The 15,686-nt window shown below is 35.5% G+C and overlaps 1 protein-coding gene across 2 annotated transcripts; it reads left to right on the top strand.

Moving 5' to 3' along the window:
• The first annotated feature begins 236 nt into the window (after positions 1-236).
• Positions 237-6,242, top strand: LOC140968361 (uncharacterized). 2 transcript variants are annotated; one of them, XM_073429297.1, is made up of 8 exons: positions 237-472; positions 942-965; positions 1,222-1,327; positions 1,492-1,560; positions 2,352-2,845; positions 4,145-4,406; positions 4,823-5,031; positions 5,998-6,242. In XM_073429297.1, exons 1-8 carry the CDS (start codon positions 468-470, stop codon positions 6,062-6,064), a joined length of 1,236 nt encoding a protein of 411 aa, XP_073285398.1. In that variant the 5' UTR covers positions 237-467; the 3' UTR covers positions 6,065-6,242. The 2 variants fall into 2 exon arrangements, with proteins under 2 accessions (XP_073285398.1, XP_073285397.1); XM_073429296.1 differs by having other exon boundaries at positions 255-472; positions 939-965.
• The last annotated feature ends 9,444 nt before the right edge of the window (positions 6,243-15,686 follow it).

Genomic DNA, 15,686 nt, shown 5'->3' with positions numbered 1-15,686 from the left:
TTTTTTTTTTCCAATTTTTCACTTCTATTTTTAAACACAGGCAAATTTTTAATTTTTTTTTCATTTTTTCATAATCTATAAATTAAATTAAATCAAATAATTTTAAAAATATAACTTTTTGCAAACACTCTCTTTAATTTTTTAGACAGAGGAAGAAATTGGAGTAAGGGTTATCAGTATTTTCCAAAGGAGAAGGGTGTAAAATGTTATTTTCAACTTTTTTTCATTCTTGGCAAAGTAAAAGCCTTTTTCTCGGGAAGTGGGATCCACGCGTCTCTGACCGTATACCCTGCGCATCAGCTCTTGTACTTTTCTTTTTAGCAATCGAGACAATAAATGCCGTTTTCCAAGATAACATTGGCACCTATTTCTCTTTTTCACCTCTCATCTTCTTCTCCTTTGGCATCGCAAATCGCTGTGAATTTCTTTGGACTCGTTCCTCTTCTCAATTCTCTGAACTTTGGTTTATGAGGTAGAAAATTCCTTTTTGGGCCCTTTTTGTATTTGTGTAGAATTTCGTTCTTCGTCTTATGATTTTGATTTAAATTTGTCCGATTTTTGTGATCTACCTTTTTTGCTTTTTAAGATTTCTCATCAATCAGGATTTTGGTCTATTAATTGTGGGTCGAATAATAGTTTTTCTCGTGAAAGATTTGATCTTGATTTCCTATACTCTGTTATTGTTCTTGATTTGCATAGTGGAAAAGGGTGTCGTTCTCATTTAGCTTTCAGGGAAATCAAGATTATTTCCCTCTATCGTTCTGGATTTTTGTGGCTTTCTCATTTAGTATACATGTTTCTTGATGGTCTTTTATTTCTTGAGAAGGCAAATATTTTAGTCAGACCTGAGAGAAGATCTCTTTTGTTTGGGGTACTTTAATCATTATTAAATGTGTTGGCGTGTTTACTAATTTTCATCTTTTTGGCCACTTGTGCAGCAGCTCGAAGGAGAAACCCACTCTCGGGTAAGTTTTTCGAACTCCAATTTAATAATTAACTGATCATGACTGCTATGGAAAATTTCTAATTTGTTGTCTTGTGAGAAACATATTGCTTTTGGTTTTAGTTTAAGTTGATTTTTTGTCTCTTGCTATTTCTTAATGAATCTTGAAGTAGTCTTTCCATCCTGAAACTGATATGCTTTTACACGCATCGATTGGATTGCAGTAGTGTTTTCTAAGCTTATTTTCATTCATGTGATTTTCAATGTTGAAATTACAGTGGCACGCGGCTTAAGACCCGCAAACGGAATATTTCAACGCCGCTGGACCCTGCAGCATTTTCGGATGCAGTGGTCCAGGTTTATTTGGATAATGCTGGTGATCTGGTACTTCCTCTTTCTCTCTGCTTTTTTCATAGTTAGTTTCAAGAATCAGTCATACCTTAAATCTTGTTTGTACTGCATGTACACACATTTTGTATATATATGACCTCTGGACAGGGGCTGGATGCAGGCCTTGAGCGATAATTATGTTAATGCCTTTTATTTAGGAACTTGTTGCCAAGATCATTGAATCTTCAGATTTGAATTTCTCTAGATACGGTGACACGTTTTTTGAGGTTAGTTTATTCAAATTCTGTTTTACCTCATGTAACTTTACTAGCAGCATAGTTTTGGCATACCTTTGTTAGAAATAATTTTTGTGCTACAGCCTTCGTGTTTGATTGAGAAGAATCGCATGATTCTAAATCAATAATTAGGATTACAAATGAAAAGTTTACTATGAAGAGCTAATCTAACTGTATTTGTTTTTATGATTGCTGTATTATTCTGTCTAGTGCTAATTGAAAGGGTCTTATAGTTAAGTGCTACACCTATCAGGTCTCGTTTTTTGGAACCCATGGTTATGGTGCCGAATTTATTAATATGGTACATTTTTTTATTTCCGTGCGAAATCCCTAGCATATAAAATTATTTAGTGGTGTTCTTGTGAAATAATAAACCTTTGTATCCGAATGCTTGTTAAATCTCTTAGAGTGGTATCCACTTTTTGGAGAAATGAGTTGAAGCTATACGAAGAATATCCATTGGAACCATACGTTTTCTGTTACATGACAAGTGGGAAAGTATGCGATTTTTCATTCTTAGTTTCATGCAATTTAGCCTGTCATGTCGGTAGACGCATGGAAGGGCTTGACCCCAAAGGGTTTCTTCTCTGAAACATGGTTGGTATAGTTAATTGAGCTTTGACTGATTCACCTTAAAACCATCCAATGACACGTTAGATTTTAAAATTTAAATACTACTCTGTTATATCAATTTCAAATTTTCCTCTAATTTGGTTCTGTATGATATGTTCTGTGATATCTTGATTCTTGCCTTAAGTTGAACTTTTTTTGCATGGATGCAGGTTGTATTTAGAGGGGCCCGCACACAACCTGGCACGATCAAACCTGATGAAGGAGAGCTTCACCCATACTCTATAATTGACTGTGAGCCAAAGCGTGAAGTTATTTTGCCATCTGTGATATATATTCAAAAGATCTTGAGGAGGAAGCCTTTTCTTATTAAGAATCTTGAAAATGTTATGCGAAGATTCTTGCAGTCCTTGGAGCTTTTTGAGGAGGATGAGAGAAAGAAGCTTGCAATCTTCACGGCCCTTGCTTTTTCCCAGAAGTTGTCTGGTCTTCCACCTGAAACTGTTTTCCAGCCATTGCTCAAGGATAACCTTGTTGGCAAAGGGCTAGTTCTCACATTCATCACTGACTTCTTCAAGGAATATCTGGTTGATAATAGCCTTGATGACCTGATTTTAATCTTGAAGCGGGGTAAAATGGATGACAATCTTCTGGACTTTTTCCCATCTGGAAAGCGGACACCTGAAGTTTTCTCTGAGCATTTTACGTAAGTTTTTACTCGTTTGAGTTGCAATTCTGAGTTTACTTTTTAATGGAGATTATCTTGATTATCTTTATCAGCTATACTGTGGTGTAGTAAATTATCATAAGTTATATTATAAGATGGTGATGCCACGGTGTAAAATAAGCCTGTTTGCTCTGACCCATTGTTGAAATATGGCTAAATTTGAGAGCTTTTCCTTGTGTAACCTGATGATAAAGTTCTCTACTTTGATTGATTTTTAATGTTCAAGTCGACTTCTTTCTTTAAGCTATAAAAGTGAAGTCAAAATTAATTTATTTAAAATCTCAAGATTGCAAGTCTCACCATAACATTCTGACCAATCAGAGAAGACATACTTTTCCACTTTTTGATCACATTCATTGTTCTTGAATGCCTGTATCTATTGTAGTCAATATGTTGGCATTATTAATATTTTCTTTTTTGACATGATCTATAATCCATTACCTCTCCATTCATGGGTACAGTTGGTGCCACTCCAACCAGGTGGATGCAATGTAATTGCTTTATCAATGTGTGTGATGACAGAATCTTTGTAAGAGTGGCAGCATTGGGCATGAAATGCTAAAAGATCTAAAATTATTCTTTGTCAAGTTTTGCGAGCGGATTTTATGTTAATTTCATTATGCACCCATGGTTGCTTGTCCCTTCAATCGTCATGTTCCTTTATTTTAAATTCTGTCAATAATTTTGAAACTGTAATGTAAGACTTGTCTATAATGAAAACCTGTTGAGTTAACAAACTCAGGAAAAACAATCTGTAGGTTTGATGGAATAAATAGAGTTTTGAGCAAAATTTTCTTTGCTACGATTTCCGTTCAAATGACATAATTGAGGCAAAAACTTTTGCTGAGTTGCTAGAGATTATGGCAGCGTTAAACAAAGTTGCCTAGTGTCGTAAACTACTTTTAATTGGTTATCATTACTTTTAGTTTAATTATGTAGGTTGCAGTAAGTTATTCACAACCAAAAATAGGAAAATCTGATCCTTGAAGCTGTTTTTGGAGGATTTTGTCTTGTTGCCTTTTTGAATAGTATTTCTTGTACTGCAGTTTTTGGACTTTTTATTTGGCTAATTAGTCTGAGCCCTGAGGTCCTAATCTTTTTCATTAGTCTTTGGCATCACTAAAATTTTGAATGCACCAATATTGCAATTTGAGAGAATATTAGGATATTGGCTCTATTCTTATCTCTTGCGATGTGAAATTTTAGAATTAATCTTGTATCTGTCGGTATTAATTTAGCATAAACGTATTTATTTTTTAATAATCTGTATTTTCTCAGAATGGAAGGACTTCTCTCTTTGGTGGAGTATTATGAAAAAAAGATATTTGAGTTGAAGCTTAAGGAGATGAAATCTGCTCTAACTAGCCAAATAGCAGAGGAAGCTGATGTATCTGAAGTCATAGAAACTGTCAAGCAGCACGTCAAAGATGCCAAACTCCCAGAGGTTGAAGTTGTGCGGGTTTTATGGGATGTCATGATGGATGCTGTGCAATGGTCTGGAAAGAATCAGCAGCAGAATTCTAATTCAGCTTTGCGTCAGGTACATCATAATTGTTTGATATGCTACTGGTTATCAAAGATAGTGCTGGATATTAGTCACACATTTGATGAACATTAAGATAATGTCAATGTGACTCAGGTTCTTCTGTTATATTACTGTTGATTATGTGCATTGAACGGTAATTGGATTATTGTCACCCTCGAATCCAAAGCTTTATTAGCATGTTAGTATGATTTCATGCTTGAAAGTATGGGCTGATACTGCCAGTCTGTGCCATAATGTTAATCAATTTGTAAATCGGACTATTCTGGATTCCATTCAGGTTCTTTACTTTATGACTGTGATTAGAACTTAGAAGGCATCACTGCTAAAGAATGATTTGAAGATTGTGTGGTAACTGATTCTCTGCTCAAGAAATTACTGAATGGAAATCCAAAGTGTACTTTTATGCTCAGGTCAAAACATGGGCTGAATTGCTGAATGCCTTCTGTACCACTGGAAAGCTCGAGCTTGAACTGATGTACACAGTCCAGGTCCAGTGTTATGAAGATGCTAAATTGATGAAGCTTTTTCCTGAAATAATAAGGTCCCTTTACGATCAGGATGTTCTTGCAGAAGATACCATTCTTCACTGGTTCCGTAAAGGAACGAACCTTAAGGGCAGGTATATTACGTTTTATGAAAAAGCAATTACCGAGCTGGCTTTCCATTCATTATCCTTCTCTACCTTCTTTTTTCCAAAAGAAAAGAAATCAGTTCCTGGAGTTGCTTACTGACTATTTTGTAAATCTTTTTCTTCAAGCTCTATTATTTTTTTCTTTCCGTACTAAGAAATCTGTAAAATCAAGTTTCACTAGTCTGTACATTAGTTCACCAGTAACTGTAATTATAATCTGGATTCTGGTGCACATACATGCAAATCACTTGCACAAAATAAAGAGTACCTACAGTCTATGTACTCCTTTGCGGCTAAAGAAATTGTCATACTGGATGAGCTAATTGTGAGCTCTTGTTGCTAGTTTTTTCCCTAATGAAACTATGAAAGAGGTTGCATGCAATCAAGCATCGGAAATTCGGTTTCTCGGACTTGGACAAAATTTCCCTCCGCTGAAATCAGTTCCTGGAGTTGGTTACTGACTATTTCGTAAATCTTTTTCTTCAAGCTCTATTATTTTTTCTTTCCGTATTAAGAAATCTGTAAAATCAAGTTTCACTAGTCTGTAAATTAGTTTTTCACCAGTAACTATAATTTTAATCTGGATTCTGGTGACGTGGAGATCACTTGCACAAAATCAAGAGTACACAGTCTATGTACTCCTTTGCGGCTAATGAAATTGTCATACTGGATGAGCAAACTGTGAGCTCTTGTTACTAATTTTTTCCCTAATGAAACTATGAAAGTGGTTGCATGCAATCAAGCATGAAAATTCGGTTTCTAAGACTTGGACAAAATTTCCCTCCGCTCCCTTGTGATATTTCTGTATTAGTTTGGCATGAAATAGTGATGCAATGTTTTTGACTCTTACATATGCACTATAGTTTGCAGTCATTATTTATACATTGCTTATGTTTCTTTCTGTTTCACCCCTTGAAACTTGAGGATTTTTGTTGTCATTATGAATATGTACAGGCAATCCTTTGTGAAGGCATTGGAGCCATTTGTGAAATGGCTGGAGGAGGCAGAAGAAGAAGAATAAAAAGAGTTTTCAGTAGTACTGTTTTTTATCCTTTCCCATTGAGTTTGGCAATTAAGTTGCTTGTTGAAGTATTTGATGATTTTATGTTTGAATTTGTGAGAAAAATTACTGCACGAGAATGGAATCATGGAGCTCTGTTTCTCACTTTAAGTACCTCTCTTGTACTATAATTTTTTTTAGAACATTGTTCTTTTTTTAATTACCAACTGTGGTTCGAACCCGGCCTCTCCTATAGGCCTCCCTATTAGGACACAGGCCTACAAGGAGGGGTAAGGGGTGGCCATAATAGTTCACTAAATTCTAATAATGATAAGAAATTAAGAAGCGATAAACCTGATATTTTTATTTTTATTTGTATTACATATTAAATTTTGGGGTTTTTTTCCTTAGCGCAACTCTAACCCTATTCTATAATGGAGGATTGAGAGAAAGATCTCCGCGATACTCTAAATGGGAAATTTTGAAAGATGACATTAATTACGAAAATGCTATCCACCAAGAATGCAAAATTGTTTTTTGTAATTTTTTTTTTTAGTTTTTCGGTCCGTTTCATTTTTTAAATTAATTTTAGTGTTCAATTTTTTTGATTTATTTGAAGTGTTTTATTTTATTCATGAATTAATTGTAATTTTAATATTTATAATAAACATCAAATGAAAATAATGACTTAAGTCATGACAGAAAAAACACATAACACAATTTATTAAAAATATTAATTATCGATTTAATTTAACTTGATAAACATGCGACATTTATGACAGAGAAAATAGACAATATTAAATGACATATCGTCAACAAATAAAAAAACGCAAAAACAATAAAAATAAACACATTTTTTGTTCATTGCAATCATGAAAATACATTAGTAGTTCGGAATGTTGGGCCCGGATAGTGGAGTTCCTCCGAAGAATTTTCCAAACGATGCAGAAGTCCCGTCGGAACCATCCCTCTTCGCAAATCTTTTTTGCCAAATTTTTTGATGCTCTTTAACCAAGTATGCATGGATTGATTCATCATCACACATGGGATTCAACCTTAGTATTTTATTATCTTTCTTAAAAGTCATTATATCATTCTTTTGTTTCTCAATATTAATGAGCTATTGTCGATGGACCTTAGCATTCTCCATCACAGCTACCATTTTCTAACTACGCTTGGCCATGGTGGAAATGTTCTTCAAGTGCTCTTCATTAGCTTTTCTTTTGGCTTGGGCCTTTTTTATGCCAATTGGACACTGAGAACTCCTTGACGGGTTATCTTCATCCAGGTTCATAGCAAACCCGAATAACCCTGGAGAATCGGGTGTTGGTGATTCTGTGTTGGGGGAATAGTCTGACTGAGAGGAATCGATATTTCCATGGTTTGGTAGGAAATTAGGTAATATAGGGTTGGATGGTCTAAACTTCTCCTGATCCTTAAGTAACGACCAAACATGATCCAACCTCCAAGTAGACCCAGATGATTGCTTAAATAAGACTTTTGCTTGATTCAACTATAACCATGTATAATTTGTATCTTAGTTACATACACTAAAACAATATAGTTTGACATTTATATGTTAACAAAATTAATAATTCACAATGTCTTTCTCAGAAGCACTACTTGAGCGGTTAAGTTCCACCTAGCTAACACATGAACTAAAGCTTTGGACAATCTTATTTATGTTGAACAAACGACATTGGAGGGCCTTAATAGTACGAGGATATGTTGATTTACTAGTGAGTTGTTCATTGTAGATAGCTGCAACTCGTGACCACAACCTATCGCATTGATTGGTTTATACCAATTATTGGATTTTGGAAGACGTCAAGATAAGTCGTTACAAGGAGTTTGTCCTCCTCGATTGAGAAACACCACGCTTAGATGAAGTCATTTGATTGTAAATAATTATTGAATGTGTATGATATACGTCAATGCTACGAATGATAATTCAATTTACAGCAAAAAAATTTTGGATAAGAAATCTAGGTCAACGGTCTAGATTAAAGGATATCTGATCTGGCGGTAGAAATTCAACTTAGTTGGATTGATTTTACTGGAGATACGAAATTTGATCTGATGGTGTTTATTCAAAGAACTGTATTTAGATTGTACGATGCATCTTTGATAACATGTGACAGCTGCAACTAGACAACCCGTGAGTTGGTATTTATTGCAAATAGACAACCCATGACAAATACTTGTGTATTTTATTGCAAATGCACAATTAGACCACCCATATTTTGGATTTTATTGCAATGACACAACCCATGAAAAATTTTAAAGAGTCAAATATCAAATTTTTTTAAAGATATGTAACATATCTAAACTACAACACAAATAAATTATTTAAGATAGAGGACAAATACACAACTAGAAAAATTTGGATTTTATTGCAATAACACAACCCGTACTTTGGCTTTTGTTGCAAATACAACCCGTGACATTTACACATCCTACTGAAAATGAATATTCATTTACTCATCCTACTCAAAATTAATTTTCATGAAGGAGATCCTTCAAAATTTTCTTTCTACGCATCCTCGTCGTCACTTGATGGCGAAGAGCAGCCTAGTGCCAAGATAAAAAATGAGTTTCATCTCACTGACAAAAAAAAAACGGTTTTACGCCAACTAATAAGTAGTGCTACCATTGTTGACAATTACTTCCAAGAAGCTGATAATTTGCACCATGGAGGGTCAATTCCTGGCCATATTGTGATTAACCGAGATAGATTAGCCGTTGAACAACGCTTATACAATGACTATTGTTCAGTCTCCAATGTACAATGAGTCAATGTTCAAGCGACGTTTTCGAATGTCTTGTCGTCTATTCTTGCGAATTATGGAATCCATTCAAAATCATGACAATTACTACGTACAGAAAGTAGATGTGTTAGGGAGGCTCGAGTTGTCCCCATACCAGAAGATAACTGCTGCAATGCATCTCTTAGTATACGGTGTGACGGAAAATCAACGGATGAGTATATTAAAATCGAGGAGTCTGATATGTGTCGTTTTTACGTGTTTTATTGCATTAGTTTTGTATGTATTTGCATTGTGTGTGTGTATTTCATCCACATTTTGTTCATTTTAGAAATATCATATGCATATGATCGTTGTTCATTCGTATTTGATGAATTTGCAGGCAAAATGGACGGGAAACTATAATAGAGAGGAAAAGTATAAAATCTAGAAGAAAATGATGAGAATTTGGCAGAAAAGTTGGCGCTCGGGCAGTAAGATCTTACCACTCGAGGGCGAGGAGTGATTTCCCAGCATGGAGACAGAAAAGTTGGCGCTCGGGTGGTATAATGTTACCGCTCGGGCGTGATTTGTGTTCTTTGAGAGAAGAGAGACAAATGGGTTGGCGCTTGGACGGTAAAATCTTACCACTCGAGCGGGGTTCATATTTGAAAAATTTTGTGCACGTGATTTCTTTCCATCCGAGCGAGGCTTACCAATTTGGACTGGAAAGGGGCATATGGGTGAGATGAGGGCAAGGAGAAAACACTTTTCAGCAGCCACAAGAGCTTGGAGGAGAAGATTGACTTGAAGTTGAAGAATGTCAAGATTTCCGAGCACCGTTCTTCTCGTTCTTATCAAGTCTAGTATTTTTAGTTTAGAACTTCTAGTTTAAAAATTGTTTTGCATATTTTTATCATGAATTCTAGGGGCTAAATTTTCATATTTGTTGGGATTTAAGGGATCCTACCCCGAAACCGTGTTTAGTTAATTTAACTCTAGATTTTTGATTTATTCTTGATTATGTTATTGTTTTTCATTGCATTATTAAAGAGTAGCTAATTTTAATAATAATCTCATATTGTTAGTAAATTCGAGAGAATAGCTTGTGATATGAACAACTAGTATAGTTCGTGGATTTACAATTTGCATATAGATATGAAATTTGATACACGTTGTAACGTCCCGAAAATTTGAAGGTCCACGTGAACCACATGCATGCAAGTTACCAAATTCCTTATGTATTTTATTAAATTTTTTAAATGCATTAAATGCATGCTTATTGCATAAATATGTGTTTTAATTCATGGGTTATTAAAGCTTCATGCATAAAGGCTTTTAATAGTTTTCGCACTCGAACGAAGAACGGAGACGGGAGATAATAAAAGAAAAATATTTTTATTAAATAATTAGTTTTTATTATTTAATATATGGTGTATTTAAGTGTGATTTTCAAAAATGGGCCTTAGTGGATTATTTATACTCGCTGGGTCGTATTTTAAAGCGGTACGCGAATTTTAGCGAGTCGGGGGACTTTTGAGGGCTCGAGCAATATTTTAAAAAACGTAGTTAAACAAAATATTTTTCGAGAGTATTATTGGGCTTGATGAGTTTATTTTAGTGCTTAATGGGCCCAAAACCCTTTAAATTTTAATTAAGGGCCCATTAGTGTGTTATATTTTGATTTAAGCACATCATTAAGCAAACCCTAAACCTACCTCAAGGTCATGGTCGCCCCTCCCCTAGCAGCAGCAGCTTTCTTTAAAGAAAATACAGCAGCCCTTCATTATTCTCTTGGGCTTTTTCAAAAGAATCCCTCCCCGCTTCTCCGGTGCACGTTCTACGTCTCGTTTGTGCGGTTTTTCGTCCGTTTATACGCAAAGGCATGCCTAATACTTTTTTTCTCATCATTCACATCATATTAAATATTTTGAATGATATTTCATGAATAATATGTCATTTAATGGTTTATTCACGTTTTTATGGGTTTGGCATGAGAAAACTTGATTTTCTTGAGGTAGTTCATGTGTTCTTTAATGTTTAAAGGGGCTGCCAGGTTCCATGCTTGAAGGGTCTTTTCCAGGGGTCCTAGGTGGTTGGAAATAATGGGTTTAGAGGCTGGTCGTGTAGGTTTGTGTAGAGCCCGAAATCAGTACACGTAAAACCCATACGTTTATTTAAATTGTTACTTATTTATTTAATTTTAAAATGATTTTTTAGCGACGCATGATTTATGAAATTGCATTATTTTGAATTATTACAAGTTTACGTGATGCACGTATTAAAATATTTTCTTGAGTTTTATATTTCAGGCGATTATTCGATGCGGGATCGGGGAAAAGAGACCGGTGACGATTTGGGCGATTTGTAAAATGTGGTATTTTATTTCAAGTCAAAAATTTTATATTTTAAATGATTTATGAAGTTTTAAGCATTTTAAAACCTAATTTAATTATTAGGTGATTTTTAAGATTTTAAAGTTTCAAATTTTATCACTTTAATATTTTATTCTAATTTATGGGATTTTTTAGTAAATCTAATAGTCGGTTAGTAGTCTTAATTAGCAAGTTAATTTTTAATTAAACCCCATAATTCCCACTAACCCATTAACTCACACACACATTCACGTATACACACACACACTTGGCCTTTGCACACACACACATCTCTTGCACTCTTTCATTTCTTTTTGGATAGAATTGGTAAAATTCTTAGTTCTTTGTCCAGCAGCCACCCGCCCCTTCAAATTATTTCAGCAACCACACGTTGATTTTAGCAGCAAAATCGTGCCGCAAGTTGCCCAGATCGCTTCCCGCATCGCGTCGCTTCGTTATTCACCGTATCGTGTTTTAAAGATCAAAGGCATGTATATTCTTTTGTTTTTGCTTAAATCTTGTCATAGTAATTATTTTGATGTATATTTTATGAAAAACATGTGTATGTTATGCAAAAGTGTGAGAAAAAATGTTTGAAACGATTTTGGATTCAAATTTTGGATCTCAAAAATCGATTCTGCTGTCTTTTTGAATACTGTGACTTTTTGTTCAATTTTATGGAAAAAATTTCAACATATAAAACGTAGAACGTTTTGATACCTTCAATTTGACAGTAAATTCGTAATTGTTGGACAAGAAACGAGGGAGATATGATTTTTATCGTAAAACCGCACAAGTTTAGAAATTTCTGGGTCACAAAATTCGTCACCATCTGTTATTTCGAATACTGCGAATTAAAGGTTGGTTTTCTGGAAATATTTTCAACATATGATTTGTAGTACTCTGTGTTATCTTCGATTTGACAGTAAATTTGTAATTTTCTGATAAGAAATGAGAGATATATGATTTTTATTGTAAACCCGCTCAAGCTCTGAAAATTTGTGCATTTTCTTCATGTTTTCTCAAGTTTTGGTTGCAGGCTTCGTTGGGATCTCCAGAAATCTTTGCTGCTTTGGTTAGGGCAGCATGTCCAGAGCGTTCCAACGAAGCCCTCGACGCTTTTTAAGTATGTTCGACATACAAAAAGAAAATGTTTTATGTTTTTGAGGTATGCGAAATGTCTTGTGAACAAATATGAACGGGTTTGGAAGTCGGTGAACATGGCCGAGAACCTCTCCACCCGGGTAAAGCATGACCAGGGACCAATCCACCTGGTAAAGCATGTCCGGGGATCTCATGTATGTGGTAGTGGACATCTCTGTCTGCCCAGTACTGTGGTTTAGTCTGATCAGGCGCATTTATGTAAGAGTCACTCGCTTTGAAACATATCTCTACGTAAAATGATGTTATGCATGTTCAAGTATGTATGATGCATGTATGTTTATGAAAAGGTTTATGAAATGATGGCACATCTATGTTTATGTACGTATGTTCAAGTTCAAGTATGTACGCTCTACTTTAAAATATATGTGGTTTTTATTACGTATTATTTGTTATTCTCAGTTTATACATGTTGATTCTTTAGATTCACTAGACTTGATCAATGCAGGTGAGGGCGAGTATGAGGAGACGAAGGGTGGGGACCAATGAGCCAGCTCGATCTGTGCAGGAGGCTAAACCAGATGACCACCTACGTTTTTAAGTCATTATGCATGTTACAAATACTCTGATTTTCACGAGACTGTTTACGATGTTTAAACGATTACCTTTTTGCAAACTTTGTTTGTAATTGTTTTCATTTCAAATATTTTTAGACGAGCAGATTATTTTCATTGCGATTTGAAGGTTTATTACTTATCTAAGAAAATTTTAATTTTTCCGCAAAATTTTAAATAGTTCAAAATACGGTACGTTACAGTTTGAGTCATGGTTCGAGTTGGGGAAAATTTGGTTACGTTTTGGGTTGATCGGGTTAAAACCGGGACCCCGGTCCAAGTTTTAGAACGAATCTTGTAAGTTTTGAAATGGGCTCGAGTTTACGTCTAAGGAATGCTCATAAATATGTTTTAGGATGTTTTAAGGACTTTGATTAGCTTTTGGTCAAAATTTAGGGGTCTAGGGGTAAAACTGTCATTTTGGGTTTCCATGGACAAAATGGTCATTTTGCACCCGAGTTGAGTTTTTAGTCCTGGCAGCGCCCTAAACACGATTTTACATGTTTTTAAATGTTCACGTATCACGTGTATGAATTTTTTGGTAAATATGAAAAATATGTTGCATGTTTGGTTTTAAGGAAAATTATGTATATGCATGTTTTTATAAGTGATGAAAATGATGATGTTTTTGAAGGATGAGAGTTGGTTGTGACTGACGATATATGTATACGATGAGTTGTAAGGCCAAGACTCAGTGGATGGATAATACTGTTNATATATTTAATCATATACTAAACATCATGCTAGCATTTAAAATCAATTAATTAAAACAATTAAGCAATTAAAATAATTTGCATTCATGTGGTTTACGTAAGTTGGTTTTCCGGACGTTACAAATCTCCCTCCTTAAATAGAATTTCGCCCTCGAAATTTTCCTTTACTTATTGATTGCAAAGCTTAGATTCCCTTATCCACCTAAAACTTAACCGCTGGCCTAAATCTTACTCTTCAATTCGGTCCTCCAAAACTTAAAAATTGTACTACTAAACCAAAAATTCCCAATGTTGACTCCTAAATCCAGCTCAAGTAGTGCATGCACCTTATTTTCCTCTAAGTTCTTCATTATTCCAAACAATTCCCTTAACCCATTTTAACATTTCATGCAATAAAAGCCTCGAAGAAAATGTTAAACAGCTAGGTTACCTAGTAATCAGCATTGTGCCGGCTCTGTCTCATCCTCCTCAGCTTGCATCACATAGACTCTTCCAGTCGTGGGTTGCCTAGGCTTTGTGCAATCCACCGCCTTGTGTCCCAATTCCCCGCACATGAAACACTTGTAGGTGCCCCACATGCACTTGCCAGAATGTGGACGATTGCACTCCTTGCACAGTGGTTTAGCCTTCGGAACGTTCCTTCTTGGTGGTTGCCCTTGTGGTTTTGGTGGTTCTGGTTGCTTTGGTGGTCCCACATAAGGCTTCTTATTACTCTGACTGGCTTGCTGAGAACGGTTCATCTTTCACTGTAGCTCCCAATCAATATCTTTCAATGACTACTCGGCTCTAAAAGATTTGGCAACGGCAGTAGTATAAACAGTAGGATCGCCAAACATCACATCACGTCGGATAGTCGGCCTCAAACCATCTAGAAAGTGTCGTAATTTTTCAGCGGTATCATTGGCAATCAAGGGCACAAAGTGACAGCTCCTATCAAACTTCTGCACAAAGTCAGCAACAGACCAATCCCCTGACAGAGACTCATGAACTCTCTCTTAAGCCGAGAACAGACATAAGCGGTAAAGTATTTATCGTAGAACACCTTCTTGAAATCCTCCCAAGTCAAAGTCGCCATATTCTCTCCTCGCTCCGCTCCCTCCCACCATAAAAAAGCGTCGCCCTTCAGTACATAGACGATACAACGAACTCGGTCAGCGTCCGCCATCTCCATATAACGAAAGATCACCTCTAAAGATCTAATCCATCCCTCATCAACGAATGAGTTAGTAGTGCCATGAAAATCCTCGGGGTCCATCATTCTATAACGCTCATAAGCAGCCTCTGGTCTAACCCTTGCTCCATTCCCTACGCGTTGCTCTAATAAACGAGTCATACCGGCTAGCACACGGGCACTAGCATCCTGAACAGGTGGAGGCTGTGGAATCTCCTCCTCCTATCTAACCTCATCAGTCCTACGCAAAATCCTTCTAGGAGGCATCTCTGTATACGTCGTCCCAAACCACGTAACCAACATGCATTTAAAATTTTTCATGCAGCATGCAACTAACATTTATATCATGCATCATATAAGCATTTTTTTAAAAGAATTTTAGCATATAAAATATAAAGCAGTAAAAACTCACATACTTGAGGTGTGACTTCTTGAGCTTCTCGAAGTGACAGTACACAACCATTTGGGGAAAACCTTGGCTCTGATACCAACTGAAAGGACCTCTATTTTTTTTAAACTAATCATAAATCATAAACTCGAAAATACTAAATAACATAACTTAACATAATTATTGATCTTAATAATTTAACAATTTAAATCTCAAGTGCATAAAATAAATCTCTAGATCATCAACCGATCAAAAATCCTAAATAGACCTTTAAAAAGATCAACTAACAAAGAATTAAAGCATAAAAATATCTCTAATAAAACAATTAACATAAATATTTTAAAATCTTTTTTCTATCAAGCTAGTGCGGAAATAAATGGTCATCGGGTGTGTACTGCAGCACTCAATCCACTCAATCGTCAGCGCCACTCATAAATCATCAAATCCTGCATCACACAAACCTAGTGAGTCTAATGACTCAGCACGTTCTAAACATGGATAGCAAATAATACATATACAATCAAATGCATTAAAAAT

The sequence above is a fragment of the Primulina huaijiensis genome, unplaced genomic scaffold (assembly GCF_012295235.1).
Source record: "Primulina huaijiensis isolate GDHJ02 unplaced genomic scaffold, ASM1229523v2 scaffold35715, whole genome shotgun sequence".
Taxonomy (NCBI): Eukaryota; Viridiplantae; Streptophyta; class Magnoliopsida; order Lamiales; family Gesneriaceae; genus Primulina; species Primulina huaijiensis.
Note: the sequence above shows the minus strand (reverse complement) of the source record. Positions and strands in the feature narration are given on the sequence as shown.

Bases quoted from the DNA above. Each gene is read 5' to 3' on its own strand.
- LOC140968361 (XM_073429296.1), top strand. The intron at 1,328-1,491 runs GTACTTCCTCTT...CCTTTTATTTAG, and splicing joins TGGATAATGCTGGTGATCTG to GAACTTGTTGCCAAGATCAT. The intron at 4,407-4,822 runs GTACATCATAAT...TTTTATGCTCAG, and splicing joins CTAATTCAGCTTTGCGTCAG to GTCAAAACATGGGCTGAATT.